The 26,972-nt window shown below is 41.8% G+C and overlaps 3 protein-coding genes and 3 long non-coding RNA genes across 9 annotated transcripts; 5 read left to right on the top strand and 1 right to left on the bottom strand.

The window, feature by feature from the left end:
- The first annotated feature begins 234 nt into the window (after positions 1–234).
- LOC124314142 (cystathionine gamma-lyase-like) lies at positions 235–3,043 on the top strand. Of its 2 annotated transcripts, none has more exons than XM_046779208.1 (10): positions 235–370; positions 597–756; positions 820–901; positions 984–1,189; positions 1,263–1,394; positions 1,466–1,601; positions 1,694–1,846; positions 1,915–2,089; positions 2,671–2,809; positions 2,891–3,043. In XM_046779208.1, the coding sequence occupies exons 2-10, from the start codon at positions 604–606 to the stop codon at positions 2,897–2,899; spliced, it is 1,185 nt and encodes a 394-aa protein (XP_046635164.1). In that variant the 5' UTR covers positions 235–370; positions 597–603; the 3' UTR covers positions 2,900–3,043. The 2 variants fall into 2 exon arrangements, with proteins under 2 accessions (XP_046635164.1, XP_046635165.1); XM_046779209.1 differs by having other exon boundaries at positions 256–367; positions 595–756.
- A 3,729-nt stretch (positions 3,044–6,772) lies between these two features.
- LOC124314249 lies at positions 6,773–15,703 on the top strand. The gene is made up of 3 exons (XM_046779404.1): positions 6,773–11,887; positions 12,032–12,143; positions 15,178–15,703. The coding sequence occupies exons 1-3, from the start codon at positions 11,585–11,587 to the stop codon at positions 15,393–15,395; spliced, it is 633 nt and encodes a 210-aa protein (XP_046635360.1). The 5' UTR covers positions 6,773–11,584; the 3' UTR covers positions 15,396–15,703.
- A 1,200-nt stretch (positions 15,704–16,903) lies between these two features.
- On the top strand, positions 16,904–21,410 carry LOC124314011 (ectonucleotide pyrophosphatase/phosphodiesterase family member 1-like). The gene is made up of 10 exons (XM_046778953.1): positions 16,904–17,289; positions 18,023–18,267; positions 18,339–18,629; positions 18,737–18,901; positions 18,968–19,192; positions 19,268–19,511; positions 19,568–20,091; positions 20,157–20,280; positions 20,338–20,532; positions 20,593–21,410. Exons 2-10 carry the CDS (start codon positions 18,226–18,228, stop codon positions 21,192–21,194), a joined length of 2,412 nt encoding a protein of 803 aa, XP_046634909.1. The 5' UTR covers positions 16,904–17,289; positions 18,023–18,225; the 3' UTR covers positions 21,195–21,410.
- A 598-nt stretch (positions 21,411–22,008) lies between these two features.
- On the top strand, positions 22,009–23,314 carry LOC124314317. Of its 3 annotated transcripts, XR_006911120.1 has the most exons (3): positions 22,009–22,187; positions 22,286–22,924; positions 23,026–23,314. It is a non-coding gene; the product is annotated as an uncharacterized LOC124314317 (long non-coding RNA). The 3 variants fall into 3 exon arrangements; XR_006911121.1 differs by having other exon boundaries at positions 22,009–22,924; positions 23,036–23,314; XR_006911119.1 differs by having other exon boundaries at positions 22,009–22,924.
- A 345-nt stretch (positions 23,315–23,659) lies between these two features.
- LOC124314350 lies at positions 23,660–24,305 on the bottom strand. The gene is made up of 2 exons (XR_006911176.1): positions 24,176–24,305; positions 23,660–23,990 (listed from the first exon to the last, which is right to left on the bottom strand). It is a non-coding gene; the product is annotated as an uncharacterized LOC124314350 (long non-coding RNA).
- Positions 24,176–25,955, top strand: LOC124314311. The gene is made up of 5 exons (XR_006911110.1): positions 24,176–24,264; positions 25,188–25,294; positions 25,365–25,471; positions 25,679–25,831; positions 25,906–25,955. It is a non-coding gene; the product is annotated as an uncharacterized LOC124314311 (long non-coding RNA).
- Positions 25,956–26,972: the final 1,017 nt, after the last annotated feature.

The raw sequence follows: 26,972 nt of genomic DNA, 5'->3' as shown, positions 1-26,972 counted from the left end.
AGGGGGCGGAAGCTCGGTTACCTTGGGTTTGTTATAGCAAGGTCAAATTTCATAGCAGCATCGCGATTTCAAAAATAAATTACATCTTTTTTCGTTTTCTTTTATGGTCTTGCCAGTTTTCTCATATATGTTGTATTAAATCATTTTTTCTACAATCAAGTATAGTTAAAAGCGGTGGATCGGTCAGAATCGGGAATGTGTGCAGGATCAATAGCCGCTTCTCTAGCAGACTACATCTGATAAAAGTCTGGAATTCTACTGCGCACATCATCATGACTAGCAAAATCACTTTCGTTTTCCACGTGTGTCAATACAGCTGTGCTGTCAAACTTATCCCGAACTTTGCACCTCTCCTGCCATATACATAAAGGTAATTTCGGTATATTTTGGACTGATAGTGATAGATCAAAAGTAAAGTTTTGGGAATAGTAGAAATATCCCGAACGTTATCGATCGGGACAAAATTGTCAAGCTCATTTGAATGTTGAGCCCGAGTTCGGGCCACACATGAAGAGTAATCTAATTAAGGATTAAATCACACTGAGTGTTTCTATTTCAGTTGTTGTACACTTGCTGAAAAATTCACTTTTATGTAGGCCAGAAATGTCTGCCGAAGGGTTCAAAGAGCAAGATCCTACATTTGCAACCAGAGCTATTCATGATGCACAAGATCCTGAACAATGGGATGCCATGCCAGTTGTTCTCCCAATTTCTCTGGCCACCACTTTCAAACAGGATGCCCCTGCTGAATTCAGGGTAACCTTAATACCTGTTAATATTCTATACCATGCTTTATGACCTTGGGAATTTTTGTTTTAGAGTTATGAATATGGTCGAAGTGGAAACCCAACTAGAACTACCTTTGAAAAAGTGCTAGCTTCTCTTGAAGGAGCTAAACATGGTATACAAACATAATATAAAGTAAAGTTAGTCCACTACTAAGTTGGTGGTCTAATTGGTCTTTGTTTGTTATATTAAACTAGGATTGACTTTTGCCTCCGGTCTGGCTGCTTCAACCACTATTGTTCACCTTCTCAGTGCAGGAGACCATATTGTCTCGATGGATGATTTGTATGGAGGAACTAATCGTTACCTAAGGAAAGTTGCTGACCGCATGAATATCAAAACCACTTTTGTTGATGCTACTAATCCTGAGAATGTTGAAAAAGCGATTCAAGAAAACACCAAGGTCTGTTGGCTGCCTTCATTATCAGATATTGTGTCATCAAGCAGATGCCAAGATAATTTTTATTTGAGTGCAGCTGGTGTGGGTGGAGACTCCCACAAATCCCACTATGAAGCTAGTGGATATTGCAGCAGTTGCTGAGATTGTTCACAAGAGAGAAAATATTCTTTTGGTTGTGGACAATACTTTCCTTTCCTCCTATTTCCAGGTAAAAATAGCTTGCTACAAACCTTGCCGAACTATACTGAAAGTTTCTCTCGACCGTCTGCTGTTGCGTAGCGACCATTGGAGTTAGGAGCTGATATTGTTATGCACTCGTTAACCAAATACATGAATGGCCATTCGGATGTAATTATGGGTGCAGCGATGACGAATGACGATGACGTTCATACTCGCCTTCGCTTCCTCCAGAACGGTAAATTTGGAGATTATTCTTTCTATTTAAAAAAAAAAAAAAACGCTTTTAATGTTTGGTTGTCGGTGCTTGAAATTTATGACGGTGATCAGCTATTGGACCTGTTCCGTCGCCTTTCGATTGTTTCTTGGTCAACCGCAGTTTGAAAACTTTGCACCTTCGAATGCGGGAGCACATGAAAAACGGCCTCGCCGTTGCTCGCTACCTGGAAAACCATCCCTGCGTTGAACGCGTCATCCACCCAGGTAATTGTGGCTGTTTCCGCTGCCCTCCGTGAACAGTGTAATAAAATAAAAACCGACCTACTTTTTAGGACTTCCCTCGCATCCGCAGCATGAACTTGCCAAGCGACAGTGTTACGGTCATAGTGGAATGATCACCATCTACATCAAGGGAGGACTGTCCGAGTCCCGCGCTTTCTTCAAGGCACTAAAAGTTTTCACCTTGGCTGAAAGCTTGGGAGGATACGAGAGTTTAGCAGAACTGCCGTGAGTTTTCAGCTTCGAATATTTCTTTTGCATGGTATTAACACGAGGCCGTCGGAACGTTCTCGATATTAAGTAACAGCTGGCACCAGTCGATTTCGTGCCTAATTTGTTGGCTAGCGTATCTTTCTATTATTTTCGACAAAAAAATTCAATGAGCTGTCTGGCAAAGCCAGCCACCATATGTGTGCCGCTGCCTGTGGGCACCGAATGAGAGGTGGGAGAGAAGAAAAGCGACACTCATTCCCTGTGCAACAGTGATGAGATAATTTTTACGACTACGCCACTTGATGCCCCTGTTGTGCTATTCACATCGTAAACTCCATAACGTTCATAATGCGCCTTGCATGAAACAACGCGCAACTTCTTGCTGCTGATGCAAAAGAATTGATGAGCTAGCTTGGTGGCTGAGTTCTTACTTTTTTTAGTTGCAGCTTTTATCATCCGCTCTACGCTGCACGCAGCGGTTAAATTGTTTTCCTTTTTGAAGGTGGTCAGGGTATTAGTGGAATGCGCTATTTGATTATGTCTATTAAGAATTGGCGAGTGCAAAATTATTTTTTACAAGTATTTTTACTCTCTAGGGCGCTGATGACTCACGCCTCGGTCTGTGCTGAGGAAAGGGCCACTTTAGGCATCACGGATAACTTGATAAGGTTATCTGTCGGTCTGGAAGATGTCGGTGATCTGATCGCAGATTTGGACCAGGCATTGAAAGGCGCGGTACGAATTTCACTTTTTTAATTGTTGGCTATTGGACGAATTGCTTAAAGACTTGTTGTCTTGTCAATTATTGATTTATAGGTTGCCTGAAAAAGAGGGACCACCGGGAACGCTTTAAAAGTCCGGTTATTTGTTGTGGTTCTTTAATGAAGCGTTTCCCAATGAGAAATACCCAGTGTACGTTTGGCTTTATTTCTACCCCGAAAGCCCATCGTAATACACGCAAGAAACATATTGAGCATTTTGGCTGTCTTAACGTAAATCTTAACCAAACAAAGATCCGGGTTTCGAAAGTATCGTTCGCATGAGGGGGAAGATCTGGTCATAAATTGCGTACGTGACGTCATTTGCGGTAAATGAGAAACGTTTTGATTTAGATTGCTTAAATTGACGTCATTTTTAGTTTTTTTGTTTTCTTCTGAGCGAGTCGTTCCCAGCGACCCGCGTCGCCCTGATCAGATTGTTGTAAAGTACAAGTGTTGGAAAAGATGTAACCGTTCATTAAAAGGACTTTGACCGTGGCACACCATCTGGATTCTAGCTGACCATCTTGCGTCGGGCCATCATCCGCGAGTAGTTAAAACGAGTCCCTTTTAAGGCCCATCATGTTTCAACACGAGAAAAAATGGCTGTTACACTTTACTTGACTAGCTTCGCAACTGTTCCGTCCGACGTCCACTCTCACGTCCACCAGATTCACCCTTTCAATGGACTCGTTTAATATCTTCGTGTTGTCGAACAACATCCCCCGTGATGACGTGCAAGAGCTTTAGCGAAAAGGTGCCAAACATGGAGAAAACTCGTAACACGTAATACGCCAGCTTTACCGCCAGAAGACCGTCAAGTCGCGTATCATTCTAAATGGTTTATTTTTTTCCTTCCTTTCTTAAAACACCGTTACTGAAGAGAAACATGGCCGAGTTTTTGAGGATTTTAAAGATCAAATTTAGTACATGTTGATGCTGCCAGCGGATGAAAGTACACAGCGCGACACGGTCACTTAACCGGAAAAACTCATCTGCCGACAACTTTCTAAACGATTTGCGACGGGCAACAATTATTCGTCAATTCTTTTCCGAGAGTTTCCAGCTTTTGATGTCGTTATCACCGTGATATGATATCAAGTGTTAATTTAATGCAGTCCAGAGATCGAGGACATGGGCGAACAGAAGGCTCACAGCAGCAGATGGAGATAAACATTGATCGCGTCTTTTCCGCCTTTTTTAAATTTTATTTTTCAAAATGAAACACGAAATTTTTTAATAACCTCTTGCGTCACACCGTCATTTCTCCATATGTGATATACAGCCCAATTCATTTTATATCACACCTTTCCAAAAGAGACTCTGGGTGTAAGCATAGAGCCGTATGTTTTCATCCGAATTCCACCATAAAAAGGAAAAGACTAATAACAATAAAAAGGCAAAGGCAAAATCTCGATTATTACAGGTATGTGTATACAGTACGCCATTAGGAGGTGTCTGGTAGGCAGCGGGAAAACAGTTGATAGCCAATCGGGAATATTTAGGGCTTAAGTGTCTTGAAGTTGGGGGAAGAGAAAAAGTGCTTTTGTGTGTCTGACATTATTACAGTACATGGGACGTACGGATCATTTCTTTTTCGAATAATAATCTGGCCAAGTTCCCTCCCAACTTCACACACGAGCGGCGCTTTTGATTTTTTCGTTCCGTTTTCCGCTGGCCGAGAAGAGCCGGACGGTAAATAGTGCAGTCGTTAATGGCGACTATACTACAAGGTAGTGTGGAATCGGTTGGTTAGTTACGCCCACTCGTAAAATGATGGCCGCCTCAACGACTGTGACTTCAGACGGTTTTTTTTTTTTACGTCACTTTAAACTCATTTTATGTGCACGTACTCTGTGCGTTCCCCCCAGGTCCAATCTGAACGATCAATGAAAGGCAAAGTTAAACTAACCGAATGCGCATATAGTGTCCAGTTACCGGGCCCCCAAAAAGAAACCAAACAAACATGGCAGCGCAACAATAGAAGCCTTGGAAAATGGATATTGGTGTTATTACATCATTGCCGGTCACGTCTGATTGGCCGCGAATGAAATCTGGAAGCCTCGGATTCTTTTTGGGTTGCTCGTATAATACGCTTGTCACCATGGAACCTATAGCTGAGGCGTATAATGTGATATGTGTGAATTATAATATCCACGTGAGAGAGTTGTTTTTCATTGACCCAGATTGTTTTTCGTTTTCCATCTTGTGTAGCAACGAAAGGGAAAACCTCTCCGTCCGTAATGTGATTCGTCAGCAGAGGGTGGAGGGAAGAAAAAGAGAAAGAAGAAAAGAAAAAAGATGACGACCACATTATTTCGGGTCCATTCTGCAATCCGTCGCGGTTTTTCTTGGGTTTCGGTGGGAGGAAGAGGCGGGAGGGTTGTGTTGAAATGCGACAGCTCTCAAGATAAATGATGAGCGCGCATCGTTTTCGGGGGCGGTCAAGGTGGGCGAGCGTGTCGGTAATATTTCTTGTACGCCGGTTTAAATGTTACACGCATCGCGTCGTATATCCATGCGGACATAATCACCCGGCTCCCGAACGACAACTCAAAAAAAGATAAAAGCCCGTCGTTCATGTCCTGCGTAATAAGTCTTCTTATGTCTGTGCTCTTCCAACTTGACGGGCTGATACTGTTACCCCTTTTGTTGGCCGAGAAGAAATAATGTAACGCTCGTCTCGTCACGCAATTTTGACACGGAACCGGCAAGACCAGCAGCTGCGGCCACCTCCATCTTTTTTCGTTGGGTGTTGTGAACGAGTACGTAGGCAAAAAGAGACGAGATGTAGGAAACTATTGCCGGCTGCTGGAACCGCTTGGTGCACTCTTCTTTCCAGCAGCTACTAGTTATAGTGTATAGTACACTCGGCCGGTTCATTTGCATTCACAGTTGTCGTTTATTGTTTTGAAACTTTTTCTTTTAGTTATTTCTTCTTTTGTCTTTGATCTGGCTGTTGGCTGTTGCATCTTGTGCCTTCTGTTGGAAGACACGAAATCATCCAAGCTGCTGTTTTGGAGGGATTCACGGTCGGTCGGACGTCTCTCCTTTACGCGCCGGTTGTGTGGGAGCGACGTCTGTACACCTTACGTTTGTTGTGGAAAAAGAAACAAAACAGAACCGGTTCTCGTCTGTCTTTTGTTTTTTTCTTCCGCTGACAGATTGAACCTCCTCCCCCCAAAACAACAACAACAAAAAAAGAAGTCTGTAGAATCAAATTGTCGAATAAGAAAGAAAGAAAAGGAAAAATAAAATAAAAAAAGGCGACCAACTGTCGTTTGGCTCAGCTCCGGTCGCAGATGGGCAACGATGTAGTATTGTAGGGAGATTATTCCGGCCAGCAGCGGAGACGATTTGGATTTTATCGCGATGGGAATCGGCCAAGATGGAATCGTATACAATGTGTAAGGCCACAAAAGAAAAAACAAGAACGTAAAAAAAGAAAAAAAGATCACTCTCGGGAAAAGGCATTTGGTTTTCTGTTGTAATTTTTTTTATTTTATTCTTGTGGAAAAAAGAAACGATGTGAAATTGTCATCTGGCATCTTGTTGAGAGACGCGCTCTGCAGCTCTCTACATTGTGTCTAGTTATCGAAACAAACGCCTTGGTGCGGATGTGTGGCGGATGTGATACCCAGGAGGGGGAGGATCGGAATGTGTTGCCGGAGAAAACCGACGTGACACAGTCTCCGTCCAATTCGGGTCGAAGTCGAAAAGGAAAGTTTAATTAGAGCGCCGATGGAGAGTGAACGCGCCCAGCAGCGCGCGAACCTTAATTCCGGCTACGTATAGTACATTTTGCAATTCAGCCCGATCAGCTTTCTTTCACCCAATTGTTCTTCGTCAAGTGCACCTATACAATTGCAGTGTAGTCTACCGTATTTATTTCCATGATCCGATAGAAAACGGAAACGATAGTTGAATTACGAAATGGAGAGAAAAAAGAAACGGACACACACAGGGAGAAATAAAGGGCTCTCTACTATTTCTCCTTTTTTGTTCGTTTCGTTTCTTTTGGGAACAATTGAATGTTGACGACGATGACGGCCAAGCCATATGGTGTGGGCTCCACTCTTTGAAAATGAGAAGAAACAGCCATACAGACCAATTGTGCGTGTTGGCTGAACGGTGAACAAGACATTGCCGACCGCGATTTCACTTCTGCCGACCATATAATCCTATAAGGGACTAAACAGCCAAACGTTTTGCGGCCGTCTTAGTATAACCTGGGCCCCCCAATAGAATCTCGGGCACACACTTTCCCTTCACGCCGACTGTGTATGGGCGACACACACACAACGGCTGTGCGGCCAAAGAAAAAATCTCAAACTTTCTTAATGATAGGCTCGAATAGTGCAAGTCCCGGTCGTGCCAACAACAACTCACGGCTGCGGTTCTTCCCTATATACACGAAAGAAAGAAAATGATTTCGGTTGTAACCGGCGGCGTGCCGCGCCATGTGCTCGACGAAATAACCGAGGAAATGAGAAACAACAGCAGACAACACAAGCTATAGTTTTTAACTCATTTAAGTAGATATTGTGTGGAGTTATATATTTTTTCTTTCGGGCCGTTTTTCGCATTGACAAAGTCCGTCCTTGACGCCTCGGCTCTATCGCAACAATTCCCACATCTGTCCGCTGGGGAAGTTCTTATTTTTATCTGTTCCAAGTAGAACGAGTTCACTTTTGTTTCCATTTGAGTGTATCTCTTCTTCTTCTTTTTTTCTTTCTTTCTGACATTTCTATTCTGCCGACTGTTGGCCGTACGCTAATGTCGCGGTGGTGGTGGCCGAATGGACCGGCCACATGGCCCGCGCTCCCGTCGCAGCATCTGCTGTTTTCCCAAGGCTCTTCTCGTTCACCTCTCGTCCCATTACGCGTGTGTGTATATGATTGTACACTCTAATGATCGTATAATTCGTCCAAAAGAATATGTTGTCTTGTTTTTGTGTTGTTTCGTTTCTATTTAACGACACCGGGGTCTATTGCTGGAGGCCGGCCGCTGAAAAAACAGCTCAGACTTGTACCTCGTTCTCTCTCTCGCCCACCACTGACACGGTTTTTTTTTTCCTCTTCGTTTATCTCTTATTGGCTTTATTATAACGTATGTCCTGTCTCTTTTTTTTAGAGAGAGGGGGGGGGGGGGGAGGCCTGTTATCTGGTCGGTCGTTTTCCAAGCGAATCGCCGAAATAATTAAGAGTTTGGGTGTCTCCTTTTTTCTTTTATTTGACGTTTTTCTTTTATCTATTTTTTTTTCTCCCCTTTTCTTTTATTGACTTTGTTTCCAGTTGTTTTTTTGAATTTCTTGCTCTTTCCGATTCGGACGAGAGCGTCCGGCTGTTAGACTGCTGACAGCAACAGACGGCCAACCGAGCGCTGTGGCCGTCGGGCTGTGGCCGGTCATCACCACGGTGTGTTGTTTGTCCATAGTCTAGATGCGATTGCGCACCGCATTGAGAATGCCAGAGCCAGAGAGTTGGCAGCAGCCGTTGTATTCGAAAAAAAGATGTTGGAGGGTTGCTGGAGGACAGAGCAGCAGCAGCAGCACATAGAACAGGTGGTCACTTTCACTCAGACGTCAGAGCGTCACGAGGTCTTTTATTTCTCAGAGGCGAAGAGAATGCCATTGCCATCCGGACGGGTTCGTCATGGACGGAACAGATGTAGACTGTGTATAGTATCACTATGGGAGCAGCAGCAGCAGCAGCATTCATTTGATAGCAACAGGTAAAAAAAAAGAAAAACGTCAAGAATTCACGGTGCACAAGATGGGAAAGATCAAAAGAGAGTCGTCACTTGTTCAACGGGTTTCTCTCCTCAAGCCTTTCGGGGGTCTAAATAAACGGCGATCAAGCGAAAAGACTCGAGTTGGCCGTCCTCTCTTGTGATGGCCGTGGACCACAAGAAGATGAAAAAGGAAAAGGTGATGAGTGAGTGACGTTTTTAAACGGAGAAAAAATGAAGTATCAAAGAAAACGGGCTCTTCCGCCTTTAGTATTATTGCACGTTGGCCGCCGAGCGAAGCCGTTTGTCATTCTCCGCTCGATGGCCACCCATTGAACTGTTGGAATACCCGGGGATACCCAATGGCACACAGCAGATAATAGGAGAAAAAAAAAGAGCATATCCATAGACTAATTCTACCATTTTTTTTTCTTCTTCTTTTTCTTCTTTACTCGGGGATATGCGAGATGTAATTGTACAAAGAGGACCCGGGAGCGCCCAGCGTGAAACCTCCTCGGCCAACTCGCCCGGAATTCTACGTGTAAATCATCCAGGTGGTTAAAGACAGACACACACACATGGGCGAGGAGAGAGAGAAGCGCGCGGACACACGTCGTCCGCCGTGTGAGCTTGTGTGTGTATATACGTGTAGACTCTGGCTGCTGGCCCCATATCCCCCACGTGTGTGTGTGTGTGTGTCTATGCAGTCCGTAGAGAGGTGCACAGGTGCTTGATGTTAATGTTTTCTTACAATTAAGTACTTCTCTGGGACCCCCCTCCATCTCTCTATTGGAAAGATATAGTAGCGTGTGTATACGGACGATAATATAGTACACGCATGCGAGGCGACGCTCCACGTTCGTGTGGCGGGATAACATTTTTTTCTTTTTTCTGGCCGCCGCGAGTCCTTCCGCTTTTGTTAGACGCTCCGTGATGAATTGTGTGTGTGTGTGTTACACACACGTACCACCCGTTACGCCAGCCCGCCGCCGGTGGACATATCGTGAACTGGTCTACTTGTTCTCGATTGCTGCAATTGCTAGTTAGCATTCACGGCGAAGAGCTGCTGTTGCTGCTGCTGCTGCTGCTGCAGATGATGGAAGTAGACAAATCTCTCTAGTCCCAATATAATTGAATCTGTCTTTCTCTCTTTTGCTCTCTTCTGTCCAAGCAACACAGCACAGCACACTGGCTGTTTTGATTAGACAAAACGGCCAACAGCCGGTGCTGGGCCTCGAGGTGGGCCAACTCTTTTTCTTTTTTTTTTTTTTGAGACTATTCTGTAGGGCATTACGGTAGATTGGATTGTCATCGCTTTTTTTCTCTCTCCTATTTCGTTTGGAAATGAAACGACTGCGATACCTATACACTCTCTTACTCGAGGCAACGGTTGAGAAGTTGTATAATTGAACAACAACAACAGTCGCCAACAACAAAAGGGGAATAACTGCAAGGAGAAGCAGCCAGCGACCATCTGTCCCGCGTCCGAAACGACGGCAACACTCTACGGCTGGGCTGGCCCCCGTGGTACATTTCGACATCATCACGGCCGAGTTCTCAACACCTTGTTGGACTCCTCCGCCGTCTCTCTCTAGACCCCCAACGTAATTTTCAATCCAATCTGCGGTCGATGGCGATCGAGTCCACCCTGATTTTTCTTTTTTGGGAGAATTTAATTTCTCATTTTGTTCGCCGTTCCTTTTTTTATTGTTCGGAATTTTTATTTCTTTCGTGACTCAACAGCAGAATGATCGGCTGTTGGATGAACAGTTGGTGCAGCTCAGAAAAAAAAAAATAAGAAAAATGTAGGCAATCGAATGACGAGGTAAATAGGAGACGACCGCTCGATGTGTATAGACTAGAGTCAAACAGTTGGGCCAGCATTTGGACAATTACGTAAGGAGCAGCCGGTTATTCTTTTTTTCCCTTTTCTTCACTCGAAAAAAAAGAGTGAGCGAGAAAGAACGTGAGCGAATTGATGGATTTTTCTCGTGTGTGTCTGCATTTGAAATTGTTTGAGAAGGTTCTCAGGCTTTTTTTTCTTCGGGGGGCCGGCCGGAGAAGCCGACGAATAAGTTCCGTCTCTCCTCTATTATCCCGCGCCAGTTGCTTCTTCTTCTTCTTCTTCTTCTTTTGAGACTGGCCCATTTGATCGCGCATTATAAAAAGCGGTCGTGTTCAAGCTGACGTGTTACTTTAACGAGCGTGATGTGATGGGCATCTTCTCCCCAGGCCAAAAAGACTTGCCAACCGGCCTATACACACATCCGTTCGCACCTGACGAACTTTACAAGTCCGGCACGTACACACAGCACGAATTTTATTTTTTCTTATTTCTTATTTCTTTCGGGGAATTGGTTAATCGTCGTTGCATGAAGGCAAAAGCAAATAAACTGCTATTGTACGGCGTACCGAATATACCCAATAATCCGCTGACTATAACAAATAGATTAGGAAACAATCTTCCCCCTCCCAAAAAAAAACCACCGGCCGTTGATAATTAACAAGTCGAGTTTTGTTGGTTGACACTCGAGGAAGACCTGTTGATTTGAATTTCCTGTACAAACAGACAAGAGCGAATTCTGAGAGTTAATTTCCCGATAAAGATGACGGCTGTCCAGTGTGGAGAATGTGAGGGGTTCATGCTGTTATGTTTGTGTGGCTAAAGGAAAATGCCATAAAGCATTTCAAAGTGTTCAGAAGGAAAAGAAAAAAAGAAAAACGATGGGTGGGTGTATCTAAGCCTATAGAATGTGCATTGCTCGTGGGGGGGAGAGAGAGAGCCGAGAAGGAGTGAACAACAACACATGCAGTCGAGAAGGAGGCGAGGCCAGCAGATAAAGCCAAACCGATTGCGGGAAACCTGTTGCCCGTCAGTTGGTACCGAGCCTTCGTTCCGTTCGCCTCGTCCTCCTCCTTTACAGTGTGTCGTCTCCTCTTCTCTGCATAAAACTCCGGCCGGAAAACAATTTTGGTTATTTTTTCGAACGCACATTCGACACTTTTTGTTTGGGTTAAAAAAATGTCTTGCGCCGAGTCATCCGACGGTGAAAGAACCGTGTCACCGACAGCTGCCGCCACCGTCCGTGAGCGTCGGCGATTGCGCCTGTTGAAGCGCAGGTGGAATCAAGGTGCGGCAATCAGCAACAACAACAACCACTCACTCAACAGTTACAACAACAACAGCAACGGCGGGATGGTGTTGAGCTTCTCGGCCTTCCGGCGGGCGCGCAGGATGCGCCACCAGAGACGGATGACCAAGGAAGAATACCTCAGACTCAAGAACATGGTGCCGGCCGTCGCCGCCCAATCACGCGTCTCAAAGGTAAGAAATAGATTGACACTTATCATATCACTTACTTATCCGGAATAAAAACAAATCGGATGACGTCAGGCGCGTTATCTTATGATTTTTTTGTTTTTCTGTCCTTTGGCTGATTGACTCATTTTCTATTTTTGATCACAACAGGTGCAGGTGATCGAAGAGGCCATCAAATACATCGATTCTCTCCATGTGGCTCTTTTTCAACGACTCAGGGCCCAGGAATTGGCCACCACCTCCGACGCCGACACCGTATCCAGTGAGTAAAAAACATCCGCTCCATTGAGCATTTTTTTTTTCTCTTGGCGTAGACATTTATTCCTAGCGACAGGTGTGCCGAGTCGTTATATTGAATCAAGAGAAATCACAAAAGAAACAAATTTCTTCCGACACGCAATGAAAGAAACTCGAAAGAAAAAGAAAAAAAAAAGTATCGAATTTCCGACGGTCGGAATGATTGGGCCGACTGTGTGAAACGGGAACCCCCAAATAATCAAGTGAGGATTGGGAGTTGCCCCATCAGAAATGTGTATAGTTAAAGGGCAATTTTATACCTTTCTTTAAGGGTTTAGATTGAAGGTAGTTTGGGTGTGGGGAGGGATGGTATAGTATATGTAGTGTAGGCTGGGATATCCCGCCCCTTTTGGAAGTGATTTCGGTCGTGGTTCCTTCTTCTTCTTCCAAGACCTATGTACACACACACACACACACACGACCGAGAAAAGATACGAATAAGAAAACGAAGGGAAACTTGTTTCGCCTCCTAAAAGGGGAGCGAGAAAGAAAAAAAAGGAGATGGAGCCGTGGGAAAAGCACAACAGATGGTGAACCTCTGAATTTGTTTTTTTTTTCTTCTTCATCATTTTATTTAATTTTTTTCCCCCCTCTTCATTCTTCTTCTTCTTCTTGGTGTCGTGGTTAAATAGGAGGGGGGAAAAAATCCCAGCTAAATGGTTAAAGTGCGGATGGAACGGAGTGGGGCTCCTGACCCGTCTGACCCCCACGATTCTTCATTACCGACGACGAAAGAACTTGGTGGTAAAATTAAGGGGAGACTCTATAGTATGCTGGGAAAAAAGGTGAATAGGAGGCATATAGTGCATATATAAAATAGTAGACAGACGAGAAAAGAAAAAGGGAATAACAATGAGCGCTGGCTGCTGCTGAGTAACGGTTCCGTGCGTGTGTCGGCGGTGCCAAAAAAAAAAAAGATTGAGGTTTTGTGTTAATGAGTCGTCGTCGACTGTCTAAATTGTCGCCGGAGTAAAAAATAAATAAGGGCGCCGTGGGGAGAGAAAACACACACACACACATTATTTTGAATTGAAAAGATTCCTAAAAGGTTAGGGGTTCCGGACGGGAAGTCATTTTGTGGCGGTCCCCGCGCCGTGTGATCAAATGTAATTCTCGCTCGGAATGATTTAGACTGAATGAAATTCCAAATGGGTAGGCATATCCGCCATTTTTCTCAATTGGAAAATTGGAAATTGCCGGCGGAAGAGGGGCGGCGATCAATTGCCCATGTCCGTCTTCAATGCATAAAACATTTTTATATGCTGGGAATTGGGCGTGGAAGAAGAAAGAAAAAAGGTTATTGACCATTTTGACAATGACGAGCAATTGACCCAGTACACACACACACACGTGAGCGGGTGCACGTGGAACGGCGGCGTCATGGTGAGGGAACTAAAGGACGGAAGAAGAAAAAATAAGAGACGCATGGCTTGTCCGGTTAAAAAGGGAAAGGCAGTCCGTCGAACTGTATAAACGGGGATGAAGGGTGGACTGGCCAACGATCGCGGACAATTATTTCTGGTCAACAGGTAAAAACGGGAAAGCAGCAGGGAAATGAAACACGAGCGAAAGAGCGCATACAATCTGGAAGAGGAACTGCTCGTTAAACCCGGAAAGAGACTCGGATCGAGGGATCGAACAATAATAATAAAAATCAGCCCCCCAAAAACAGATAATGGGAAATTGATCGCAGCAAACAGGCGAGTTACGGACCGAAATTCCACGGGTATCCGTAAGGTTGTAACGGGCATCGTTCAAAACTTACAAACAATCCAACAAATAAAAACTAGAAAGGACAAAGTCATCGATCAACTCTCCTATTTTCGTTTCATTCGTTCATTGTCCTGTTGTTGTTGTCTGTACTATTATAATCCTCGAATGAAAATGATTCAAGTACCGAGCAACTCGACCGAATGGGATGGATATCTCCTGTAATAACTAGGTTGAAAGATCGTGATAGAACGGAATGGCGTGACTGGGTTTTTTTTTTCTTTCTTCCTCAACTCATTCACTCCTTTCTTTTCTTTCTTCTGGGGAGAGATAAAAAAAAAAAAAGAAAATCACGCCTTGACCCCGAACGCGCATTCCTTCGTTTCCCTCAGTGCCCATCTGTTGTTGTATCGTTCCAATAAGGAGAGAGAGAGGTTGGCCATCACGAACGAATATCTACCGAGTGTTTTTGTTAGAGAAAGAAAGAAAAGGGAGAGAGAAAGAAAAAAAAAAGCTAAGTCGTTTTTGGGAATTCTCCCCCCTTCTCGCGTGTACGTAATTATATTATGCTGCGGCGTGTTATTTCCACAGCTTTTGTTTCTTCGGCTGGCCAGGAGAAAAGAATAGAGACGGGAAAAGGACAATGGGGATCGATTGTCAGCTTGATGAATGGCTCGTGAAGGCTGTAGTGTACGGTATATAAAGGCGTGTGGAATGTTTTCGGTCTCGAAGAAAAGAAGAATGAATAGGAGAACAACAGGCGTAGATAATCGTTCGCTAAATGTCTGCCTGGTGTAATTCGTATGTACCCGTTTAGCCGTTCGCCAGAAGTTGTTGGCGGGTTTTCTTTTTTTCTTTAAAGTTAAACCTAGTCAAGCTTCATTATGCTACATCTGCTTACTGTTTCTTGATTTCTCTACTACTCAGCAAACAATCCAAAAGCTTAATCGCGTCTATCATTGATGGAATAGATGCAGGACAAGTGTGATCATTTGCCTGTTATGGGGAAAGTTTATTATTTTATTTATCTTTCCAGTCGTTCCCTGATAAGTTAAGCCAACTATTGTGGATCGTCATTCTCTCTAAGTTGTACGAGTGCATTGCATGTATCCATTGTTAAGAATGAATGACCACCGTCTTTAATATCCGTTCATTATTCGTCGCCGTCTAAATATTTACTGGAAATTTTGGTTGGAGCTGTATTATTTTGAATGTTTATGATTCATTTAGTCCCTTCGTTTGTAACATTGAGAAGTTTAAAATGTTTTATGATTGTCTCACGTTCGCAGGTAGGGGTCCAGCACAGGTGACGAGGAACGAATCGGATGTTCAACCTGAGCCGAGCCAGCTGTGCCACTGGATCGGTCACGTTCTGCCGACGCCTCACGCTATAAAAACGGCCCACCTTCTGGTGAGCGAGCGGCAACAGCAGCAGCGGGACGGCATCAAACAGTGGCCGTCTTTCATGGAAAAAATCGACCACATGATCAGGAAGAAACAGAGTTGAAATCGCACTTCCCGCCGAAAGAAAGAAACTCCTCGGTGTCTGACTACAAATTCCAGCTGCTGACTGCATTTTTTACCATCATTTAGGCTGATTTTTAGACGATGAAACAAATTGAAAATAGGGCAACAAATAAATAACTATGTGCACACCGGAAGCTGATGGCGAAAACATTGACAGTGGAATGCTACAGCAGTGGAACGCCAATCCAAACGGGATCATTTCGGTCACGCCTCATATTAATGTGTGTTGTATAACTACGGTATTTTTAATAACATTTGTAATAGCAATAAAAACAGTGTCAATTTTCATTTTTAAGTCGAATAATTTCTTTTTGTTTCTAATGAAAGAACAAAATGGCAAGAGTTTCTGAAACATATGGCGCGATTTTTTTGTACGCAATCGTGACATCAGGTATCATCCCCCAAATGATATTCGGAATGCCAAAAGTAATTGCATAGCGAACACGATTAATTCTTTTCCTCTTTTCTCGTCTAGAAAATGCACACGTTTTATATTCTGTAAGAAACAAAAAATCTTCTCCAACAAGATAGAATTTAAATTAACGAATTCTATGCACCGTGCTCATCCCTTTGGCCGTAGATTTATAAGAAGACATGCCATGCATTTAAACTTGGCTTTGTGCAGTTGATTAAGTTACGAATTTGCAATTAAAAGGGCCATTATGTTTGATAAATTCATCAACGTCAGTAAAGGCCCCGAATAGTTTTAGATAATCACTATGGTTGTAATGGTTCAACCCATGAAGCGCTCTGCCTTCAGCTCGATGCGTGCATAATAATACTAGGCTACACGTAGCTAATTAAACCATTCTTTTTTTACGACTCCATCTACTAGGTGCACTGTTTTGTTTTCATTAAAAATGGTCTCTGCATAAACTCGGATAAGATTGAATGAAGCTTTAGCTATTCGCAGCTAGAGATGCCAGCATCAATCAACAGTAATTGCAAAACAAATATGCCTGTAGCAATTACAGATAAAGATTCTCATTTTTAGTCGGTTAGTTCTATTTTAAAACCATGTTTCATGACCGATTCATTGCATTTGAAGTGATTTCTCTCTGTCAGTTTCTTATAAATAATATTTTTCCTTAAATTATGGTCTCATGGCTTAGATGGCAAAGCGCCTGCCTAGTATCCTTTAAGCAAGCAGGAGATCACGAGTTCGAATCTCGTTGGGACCTGAAATTTACTTTTTTTCAAAATCCCTTTCATAATAATTACTCACGCACACGGACGGCAGTGGGAAATTAATTTCATTATTTCCTCTTGGCTTCCAAGAGGGTGGCGATTTCCGTCAAAAAGTAATTATCAGAGGTCGATTTTCTATCGTTTTAATCGATTTCTAAAAGATGGCCAACGGCCCAACGCCCTACAGTAGAAGAAAAGTGTCGTCTGCTTTTGTTTTGTTTACAATTTTCAAAAATGAGACGACGAAAAAAATACAATAATTAATTAACCACCCCAGAAACAAAAAAGAAGATAACATTCGCAAGCCGGTGTTGAGGGTCTTCAATTAGAAAACTAGATGTCTACTAAATCCGCCTACGCCGGATCTATGCAGACGCACTCCATGGCCCCATCAGTCACATCACATCACGACACTGCTCACGCCATCGCCCAAAAAATCAATAGAAAAATATCTCGTCGGTGCAAGCATGCAAGAAGGTCATCTAGTTGAAGACCTGCTAAACATAGCAGACGCACCTAATCCTTCCAAACCAAATCACATCACGACGAAATAAACAAAACGGAATCGGAATGATAACATTCGAAATTCAGCTATAAGATAAGATACAATTTGAAATTATACTGTTTAAGTATTTCTATGTTTGCAGTCTATCTGGAAAGCAATTGTGTGATTGTGTGAAAACATGGTAAGTACACTAAATTTTCTATTTGCTCTTCGCTTTCAGAGATTACAGTTAAACTCATTTTTAAATTTGTTCAAACATTTAACAATCAAGTGTGAATCAAAAATAGGTTGTATCTTGTATGTGGGCAAATCAATCCAGTGTTGTTCTTGCAGAAATTCACAAGTTTATGTGAAAAATCATGTTGATATTAGATAACATGGTAAACACAAAATTTATTTTTGTTTCATGCAAATTTATTCCAAAACTTTTTCATGCCTCGGTACTATAATTGTATATCATTGCAGTTTAAAGTTTACTTTGCAAGTGTATTCTTGCTTTTAATTTTAAAATTTCGGATTTTCTTGGAGGAATAGTAATATGGAATGATTTGCCAACAAACCTGTGTTTCACAATTGAGATTGTGGATTTGAAAAATCAAACATGTTTTAACTTTTAACACTTAAACCAGAGTGCAAATTAAAAAAATTATGGCCAAGAGGGACCCTCGTTTATTTGGCATCAATATCAATTTTTATTAAGAGTAATGGGTAGTGGACCGAGAGGAAATTCCCGTGCACCGATTATACCGTGAGTGTATGACGTCATGAGATTTCGCAATGTCTGCACCATCTCTGCGCGCACAGCGCTAGTAATAGAATGCACTGTTTACGTTAGAAGTGGACCTTGTCGGGCTGTCGGCGACTCTGTTTATAAATGTATTATTTTGGGCATCGCCCTCATCGGGTATTTGTAGATAACTCAGAGACGCCCGCGGAATCAGTTAGCTGATGAAGCCTAAGTGAACAGCTTACAGTAAAATCACCGGGAGAAAAACTTGAAACAGCTGAAAAAGTGCGCATAACACCGTTGGAACCCGAAACTTGTGCCAAATTGTGCGTGTCCCGAGATCTCATCAAATTGTTACACGAGCTGAACTCTCTGAAACAATTCGTTACTATGAGAACTACGCCCACCTACTGTTCTTTGTTTAATCTTCTGGTAAAATAGCTTGAAATATTTTTAAATCTAATGACTTGGTTATATTTGAAATGAGATGTTTGTTTTTAAAGGTTGGCGCCAGTTTAGCTCTCAATCTCCATCATTTTGCCGATGAGTCATGTGCAGAATTTCACGTTGATGAGACCCGATGCCACACGTACTTGTCTGTTAACGGAGAAGTAAAGAAACCGCCATTATTGGTTATCTCTCTCGACGGCTTCCGGTCCGATTATCTCGGGAGATTAGTGCTGGCATCCTCCACGAATGGACTTCTTCGTCTGGCCCGGTGTGGTGTCAAAGCGGCTTCCATGATTCCCGTCTTCCCCACCGTCACCCTTCCGAATCATTACTCCATCGTCACAGTAACATAATGAGTTCTTATTAGTCTCCCCGCTCTCATTTCCTCAACATTTCCTTCGGGGGGTTTCCTAAATAATGTTTTCTTCCTTTTTATGTTATAACGCTACAGGGTTTGTATCCGGAATCGCACGGTATCGTAGCCCACGAATTTTACGATCCTGAACTCGGGCGCAACTTCAGTTTGCCGGCTGCCGGTTTTAATTTTTCCGACCCGAATTTACTCGATCCCCTATGGTGGACGGGCGAACCCATTTGGTACACCCTTAAACGGCAAGTAAGTCCATGGCTTTCCCCTTTTTAAATTTCCTTGAATCATCTATGAGTCACCGACATTTCTTAGGGTAAAAAGAGTGCTGCCTTCTTCTGGCCTGGATCTTACATCGACGACCCCGATCGGCGACCAGATTATTGGCTACCTTATGACGGGAAAATTCCGTTCCAACAGCGGGTTAGTCAAGTTATAGAATGGCTACAGCTTCCTCAACCGAACCGACCAAGTTTTATCGGTTTATATCTAGAAGAACCTGACGGCTCAGGCCACAGTAACGGCCCTTGGTCACCATTGGTAAAATGCTTTCAAAAATTTGGCTTGTACATTTAATGAATTTGATTCCTGTTATATGATTCCGGGAGTAAATAGGTGGACGAACAGATTGCAATAGTAGATAATCAAATCAAACTATTACTCAATACCATGGCTGCCAATGGACTTCTCGGATGTGTTGATATAATCGTTCTCTCAGACCACGGAATGGCATCAGTTCCGTTTGAAAAGAACGTTGTGAAACTTGACGAAATGGTCAAAGATATTGGTAGCTCGGCGTACTGTTTTGATTGCGCAGAAGGCTTAACTCCGACACTCCTTCCGGTCAACGATTCACAGAGTAATTACAATATATTTTGCATGCTGCTAATGAGATTATATTGTGGTTTTGTCCAGTGGCAAGAGATAGAATCGCCTCGAAGGTGGAGTGCCGCAACGAGGACATGCGCATCTACGACAAGTGGGATTTTCCTCGCCGTCATCACTATGCAGACAGTCGGAGAATATCCAGCCTCCTCTTCGATCTCGGCATTCATTGGAGAGCGATAGTTGGCACGGAAGATTACTTGCCGGGAGGTCACGGATGGGACAACATTTATAGCGACATGGCAGCCATATTCGTGGCTCAGGGACCATCATTTCGTCGTGACGGCTCGACGGTGGATCCATTCTACAATATCGAATTGTACAATTTAATGTGCTTACTGACTGATGTTAGTCCAGCCCCCAATAACGGTACATGGGGTGCTTTGCATCATTTATTGGCCAAAAAGCCATCAGAGCTGCCTGTCAACGATATCGTTGCTACTTACATTCTTGATTATCCGCTGGATAGTCACGGGCAGCGAACGCAGTACATGGATCACCAGAAACGTAGACGAGTTTGCGATCTCCTCTCTGGCAATAATGATCCTCGACAAGTAAGTTTTTCCCTCCTTTCAAGTGTAATTTTGAACAGATAACTTAAATGGTGGATCATCAATAGAATTTAGGATTTAACCTGACGGAATCAGCTGCGAAGCAATTGGTAGAACTGCACGCTCCTTGGGGTTTGCCAGGTTTCAACAAGACAGGCGTGAAAGTGCTTATCAGTTCTGATTTCATCATCGGTAAGTTTTTAAATTTAAAACAAAATAGAAACTAGGTAAATGCATATTTATGTATAGGTTTTAACGTCCAAGACGGGATACCATCTTGGGTATCCTATACCCTTTCGAATAGTACCAGACTATCAAATGATTCACTTACCCCATCGTGGCGAACTGATCCACGTCTTCGAGTTTCTGACGTTTCTATTTGTGATCGTCTGAAAGAAAATCCACAATCGTCTTCATTGCTTTTGGCTCCGCTCTTTTTCCCTAGTACGACAACACTATTTTTGATTTTTAAGTATGGAATGATTATTTAAAATATTTACAAAGGGCTTAGCAGTTCGTTACGGCATCTGACGGATGCGTGGGTAGAAACCAACGCTATCGAAATCTCTGAAGCTTTCGAAAAGTATTGGGAATACATTGAAGCCACGATTGTACAGCTTTCGGCTGACCTTCCTGGACGATTGAACGTCTTAGCCGGGCCAGTGAGGAACTCACCCAGTCCGGCAATTTTCCTCGTCGTTTCCTACTGTCCCGATCGAATTGAGTTCGGTTGCTCTGAAGATCAATTGGACGTCCAATCTTTCATGTTTCCGACTCACCTTCACTACAGCCGAGACTGTTTATCGACGGATCTTTTTTCACGCAGTCACTTAACAACTGTGCGTGACGTAGAGAGGGCTTCCGGACTCCATCTTTTCCAATCGCTTTCCAGCGAAGCTAAGGTTCAATTGTTGAGGTGCACTCCTTTGGCTTCTAGTTTATTAGTTGACCCTCGTCCCATTGAAAAAATTTTTTTTACGGATAAAAATTCCGCATCAGATGAAGCTACTACTCTAACCTTTTTTTCTCGATGGGTCTTTAGTATGTTGTCACTAATTGTAAGTGCAATTTGGAATAATTTCAACGCTGATGTTAAATTTCCTTAAAGATTTAACTGTTTTCTTCATTAATGCTTATAAGTCAGTAATATCTTAGAAGCCACTTTTTTGGATTTAGATTGATTCTGGCTTTTCTTGTATGAAGAAATAAATCCTTTAGATACGATAACACAACAAGCGAATAAGCTTGAATTTACTTGGATTTTTACATTTACTGCTTCTTGGTTTAATAATCTCTGGCTTCTAATATACACAGATAAGCGACAAGTGCGCTAAGTGATCATTGTTAATTTTTTCAGTTGCGATTGTATGTCTTGTTTATACGACTTTTTGCTCCACCCTGCTTGGTTTAATGTTTTATCCCTCTTTGCTAGAGATTTTAAATTTTTTATGTTACATTTCTTTTTATGGTCGACTGTGTTGTTTTTTTTTCTGTTTGGAGCTTACCAATCTTATTACAATTCTCACGCAAAAAAATTAATGAGTCTTCTGACCTGACCTCTTCTGATAGGTGTATGAATTGTCTATCTGAAAGGTACCCGAAGTAATAAGACAATAAATCAAGGTTTTACCGTTAATTCGGTTCTTATCCTGTTGGAGGGGGGATATTTCAAGTTTGGTTAAAAAACAGTTCATTTATAACCCTACAAACATATCCCTACCAATTAATCTCCAAATCCCACAAACTTTAACCTTCCAATTCTTCATACCCCACAAACATTACACCTACCAACCCTCAAATTTATACCCTAAACCACATAAACCAAAGTCAAACCCTACGTCTGTAATAAATAAAAAATTTCTAATTTAAACTAGCAATTATTAGTTTCGTGCCAAAAAATTTATAATTCAATAAACCCGAAGTAATAAGACAATAAATCAAGGTTTTACCGTTAATTCGGTTCTTATCCTGTAACAATTTCTTCCATTTTTTTTATTTTCGCTGATTTTCTACAGTCCAGCAGGTAAAAGGGCAACAACGCTTCTTAGTTCTCACGGAAATTCGTCTGCAGTGCAAAAGTGAAAAGTTGTTGATTACTTGTAAGGTTACTAAGCTTGGTCTTTCCGTTTCCTACATGTTTACAATGTGTACAACTTTACAAGCCTTCGAAAGTGACATTAGATCTTTGCAATTGCAGAGATCCCAGATGCGAAAATGGCCAAAACTGAAAATCGCAATGCTGCGCCTTGAGTATTACTTTAAACATGGCTGCTGCCAGTGCTGCCTGCTGACATTCAACGAGATCGTTATGGTGGTATTAAAATGTACCGGTACTGCGGCATTTTCCATTATGAAAGTTAAGTTAAAAAGATTTTGTTTCCTTACGATATTGTATGGTTGCTGAACGTAAAATTTTTACAGGTTTATTCACAGGAAATCTAGCCTGTAATTTCAAATCTGCCAAATCACCTTATCAGTTATCACGTCATTCATGTGACCTGAAACCATCCTGAAACTCATGTTGTTGCTTGCTACTGGTATCGGTTGTATGTACAACCCATGCAAAAACACTTGACAGCAAAAGTAAGTGTGTTATGTGATTATGTCAACCGATTTCCATTCAAATTTAGTTAATTGTTGACAGAGCAGATCTAGATCCTATCTTGTTGTAGAATCGATTGTGTTGCATCTTCAATGGATATGTGGTTTTACGATTCAATTTCCATGGGGTTGAACTAGACTTAAATTAAATTGTTAGTTGGGAAGTCTTGCAGGTTGAAACGCTGCACGATCAACGTCCTTTTCGACGATGGGGATTCTTCCTTCGTTGCTGAAGGTAATCGTAATGAATTTCGAATCACCGACTTTCTACTCAACTTTGTTGAATTTTTTTTTTACTGATAATTTGAAACTCAACACTGATGTGTTGTTCGTCAGCACTCAGCAGCCATCCGAATATCGGGCTTTCTTTTGAACGTTTCAACGGCCGTCGATACTCCAATGCTGAGATGATGACCCTCTTCCCAGAGGATGAAGCCTTTGCTCTTTCCCTGGTCGGATAAAATTATATGTATTATCGTATCGTATTATGTAATTGCCTGCCTTTTACGTAGGCTACATTAGCTGCTAAATAGTTTCATCAAATTTTACGAGAAATCAAAAAATTATTTAGGCCATTCAGGTTGTTTTTCTTAATTCAACCAATGTACAACTGTATGTAAATCAGGTTCTTGTATCACCTTTTCATTCATCCTTTTGTAGCTTAAATCCTGTGTTATTTTGCAAACAATTTTAACTTTCACTTCACTTAAAAATTCCAGACAGAACTCCCTCTAACCTCTGGGTATCAATCTGGGACACCTCTGACCCCAATTAAGAAGTAAAGGCCCCCTGTGTAAGTAAGGCAGGTAAGGAAGAAATCCAACATAGAAGACTTTAAAACATGAAGAAAAATCTAAAAAATTTATTTCCTTACAAGTGATTTTTCTGTTACAAAATAGCACTTATAAAACAATAAAATCAGACAAGGAAGAGCATTAACAAAGACGAATAAGTGGAAGAACAGAACTAATTAAATGAAACAACATCCGTAATTTTATTAGGTGGCATGTTTTCTCAACCTCGATAATAACAGCGTCATTATTTTTTTGACGCAGAAAAATTTGTTGATCTAGCAGTTGTCGATGGAATCACTCCTATATCATGTAAGATCAGGTCGCCTTAATCTTACTGCATGGGTGAGATTGGAAACAGGAGATTTGACATGACAGACAAATTAACAAACAACACATTGAATTGTGGCACCACAACCACAGACAGCAACAGCTTCAAGCACACCTTTCACCATCTCCTCATTAGGCAGCATCTCCATTAACAGCCTGAGTATCAACAGCCATTGAAACCTACAGAGAAAGATTCATCACAAGTAAGGCAAAGTGCAGATAAACAGGAATAAAGTGAAAAGTAAAAAAAAAGTGATACGAAAAGGTAGCAGTATAGGCGAGTATAGGATATTTCATCAAGAATCTGGGACAAGGCACAGATTCAGAAGAATGTCAATTGTTAAGCTGCCTTCTCCTCATTATACCTTAGGGATTTCGTCTGTTGTGATGTGTGATGCTGCGGTGGTGGCTTTTTGGTGAAGACGAGATGTAAATTTGGAGGGGAGAATATTACGTGAGTATCACATTTATTTGCCTTCGTTTGTTAGTTCTTTCTTTCAACTGCCAACGAGCTAGAGCGGACATTGTTTTCATGTAAACGTTTATTTTTTCTGACGCTAGACGGCTTAGCCTTTGATCATTTTCCACTCAGTTTAGTTACGTTTACTTTGCACATCTCTGGAGAAATGTCTCGCTACAAAGAAATTTTGGGTGATAGCCGATAGCTGTCAGTTTCTCTTTCAGCAACAAAGCTCACTTGTTAGATTTGTAATAATGTGGGTTTTTTTTCTACTTCTGGTTTTCTCATTTCTGTCAGTAGTTTAGTAAATATTCATCTGACGCACAAAAGAACCACACATTCGTGATCCTCGTCAAATTTTCGGTAAAGTTCATGTTCTTTTATGTACGTACGCGTACTTCCGGTTTCGAGAATTATCCTGCACAGTTATGCGTTCAGGAAAAATCTCGATTTTGATCAAATTCTTGATTTCGTTTAAATTACACCTAATCCACCCCAAATTTCACGGAGATCACGAATATTTGGTTTATTTTGTCGGCAGCTCAATGGTTAAGGCGCTATCGCTTACTTCCGGTATACTTCCGGAAAATTTGCATAAAACTAGCAAGTGAGCTTTGTTTTCTGTACAGTTCTAAGGATTGATTGCTAGGTTTTAGCAAACAAATATGGACTTTTCGAGTTTTTTTAGTATTATGTTAAGACCATCTGCAAGTACTCAGTTTTGAGACGTATCAAATAGATGGCGTGTTAATTGTGTCAATGGAATGGCGGTTTGTTGTCAAAAGTTAAGCTAGATCCTTTCTTCGAAAATTACCAATTAATTCATAAATTCGAATGATTTCGTCTCTAACTTTTCGGCGATGTGTTCTATTCCGTGTATATGTTGGATAACCTTAATGTTTCTCATCAACTTTCAGGAGGAAACGTGAAAGGGTCGTGGTCGTCGTGCTACCGTCAACTATTTTTTTCAAAATTTTGTTCAAAATCATTGTATTCTACTGAATGTGCCATCAAAATGATACTGGTAATAACCAACACAAGCTTTATCCATTTCATGTATTGCTGAAACACATATACTTCTCGTCTTTTATTAGGAGTCCTAAATTGTATTGGACTTGCTAGACCACCAACCCCAGCATAGACCAATTTCTCATTTCATCTTCTCGAGAGAAGATTGGATAACTGATCTGTGGTTTCATGTGTAAGTTCACTTATCATGTCACTGAACATTTCCATTGCAGTCTAACATGTATTTAAAGTATTGATCTCCACTTATGTCTATCTAATGTTTAAGAGACACTTTTAAGTGTTTACTGATAATTGTTTATTCATTTAGATCATAGACGTCAAACTCATTAATGACACAAATTATAAACAAGCTGACTTATTTTTCTTTTTTTATTTACAGGTTCTAAACTCCAGCTTTCTAAATTTGCATGGCAGACTTTATGAGAAGTCATGTCCTTTCAAGAAAGTCAACAAGGTCCCTGTTTACTAACCTATTGGCTGCTACCCTTGAATCTCCCTTTTTACTTTCTTAAGCGGGCCATCGTTATTTGAGGTATTGCTTATTCTGTTGCTACAATCTTGTTTGAATATTATTACCATCCAAATAAATGTTCATTCTGCTTACAGGGTAATCCTTCGCTACTTTTCATGGACTTCATCCACTGGTGAAAACCGACGAGAGAATGCTGTAACTCAAGACTGATAAATTGTGTAGTTAGATTCAATCATAAGTGCATATCTGGGCTCCCTTCTTTTCTGTGGCCCCGTTTCCCTAACTAACCACTAACCAACGCCCGCCGGTGGTCACTCACCCGCTGTGAAACCAGGAGGAGGGGAGGGCTCTGGTCGAACGGGGACTTGGAAGGCGCATGATCCGATGAAAACTTTTCGAGGGTCATGAGTCTAACCCGGAAGCCTAGTATGACTACATCTCCCCAGTAAAACTTGCCTCGTACTTCTCTCTTCTTCTCGGTCCAGATACTATCTCTGGGGGCCGTAGACAAAACCTACAATTGCATGTGCGAGTTAAAACAAAGCAACCCACTACCCAATGAAACAAAAAGCCATGGTTTATTATTTGCGGAAATCTGCATCAGTCAAGTTACAAATTTTTCTAATTCAACAACTCGCATAGAATTTTTCATCTGGTCTATTAGTGCAAATCGCGATTCCATGTGTTTGGTAGTGGTAGTTAAGAAAATGGTTGTTTATAAAACAAACAATGGGATGTTCTGAGTAGCCAAAAAACTCACCATTTTTTGTTTTTTTAAACAACCATCTTCTTAACTACCAAGGATCGCTATTTGCACCAGTAGACTCGATGCAAAATTCGACAGAAGTTGTTGAGTTTGAAAAATTTGTAACTTGACTGACGCAGATTTCCGCAAAACTAAACATCGCTTTTTGTCTCATTGCCGCAGCGGTGGTGGCGGGTTGCGTTTTAACTCGTACAGAAGAAAAACCTCTTGAACCGAATGCTCTGTTTATTGAATTATAAATTTTTTGGCACGAAACTAATAATTGCTAGTTTAAATTAGAAATTTTTTATTTATTACAGACGTAGGGTTTGACTTTGGTTTATGTGGTTTAGGGTATAAATTTGAGGGTTGGTAGGTGTAATGTTTGTGGGGTATGAAGAATTGGAAGGTTAAAGTTTGTGGGATTTGGAGATTAATTGGTAGGGATATGTTTGT

Source organism: Daphnia pulicaria, chromosome 10 (assembly GCF_021234035.1).
Source record: "Daphnia pulicaria isolate SC F1-1A chromosome 10, SC_F0-13Bv2, whole genome shotgun sequence".
In the NCBI taxonomy this organism is placed as follows: Eukaryota; Metazoa; Arthropoda; class Branchiopoda; order Diplostraca; family Daphniidae; genus Daphnia; species Daphnia pulicaria.
The sequence above is the reverse complement of the archived record's forward strand: the minus strand, read 5'-3'. Positions and strand labels throughout refer to the sequence as shown.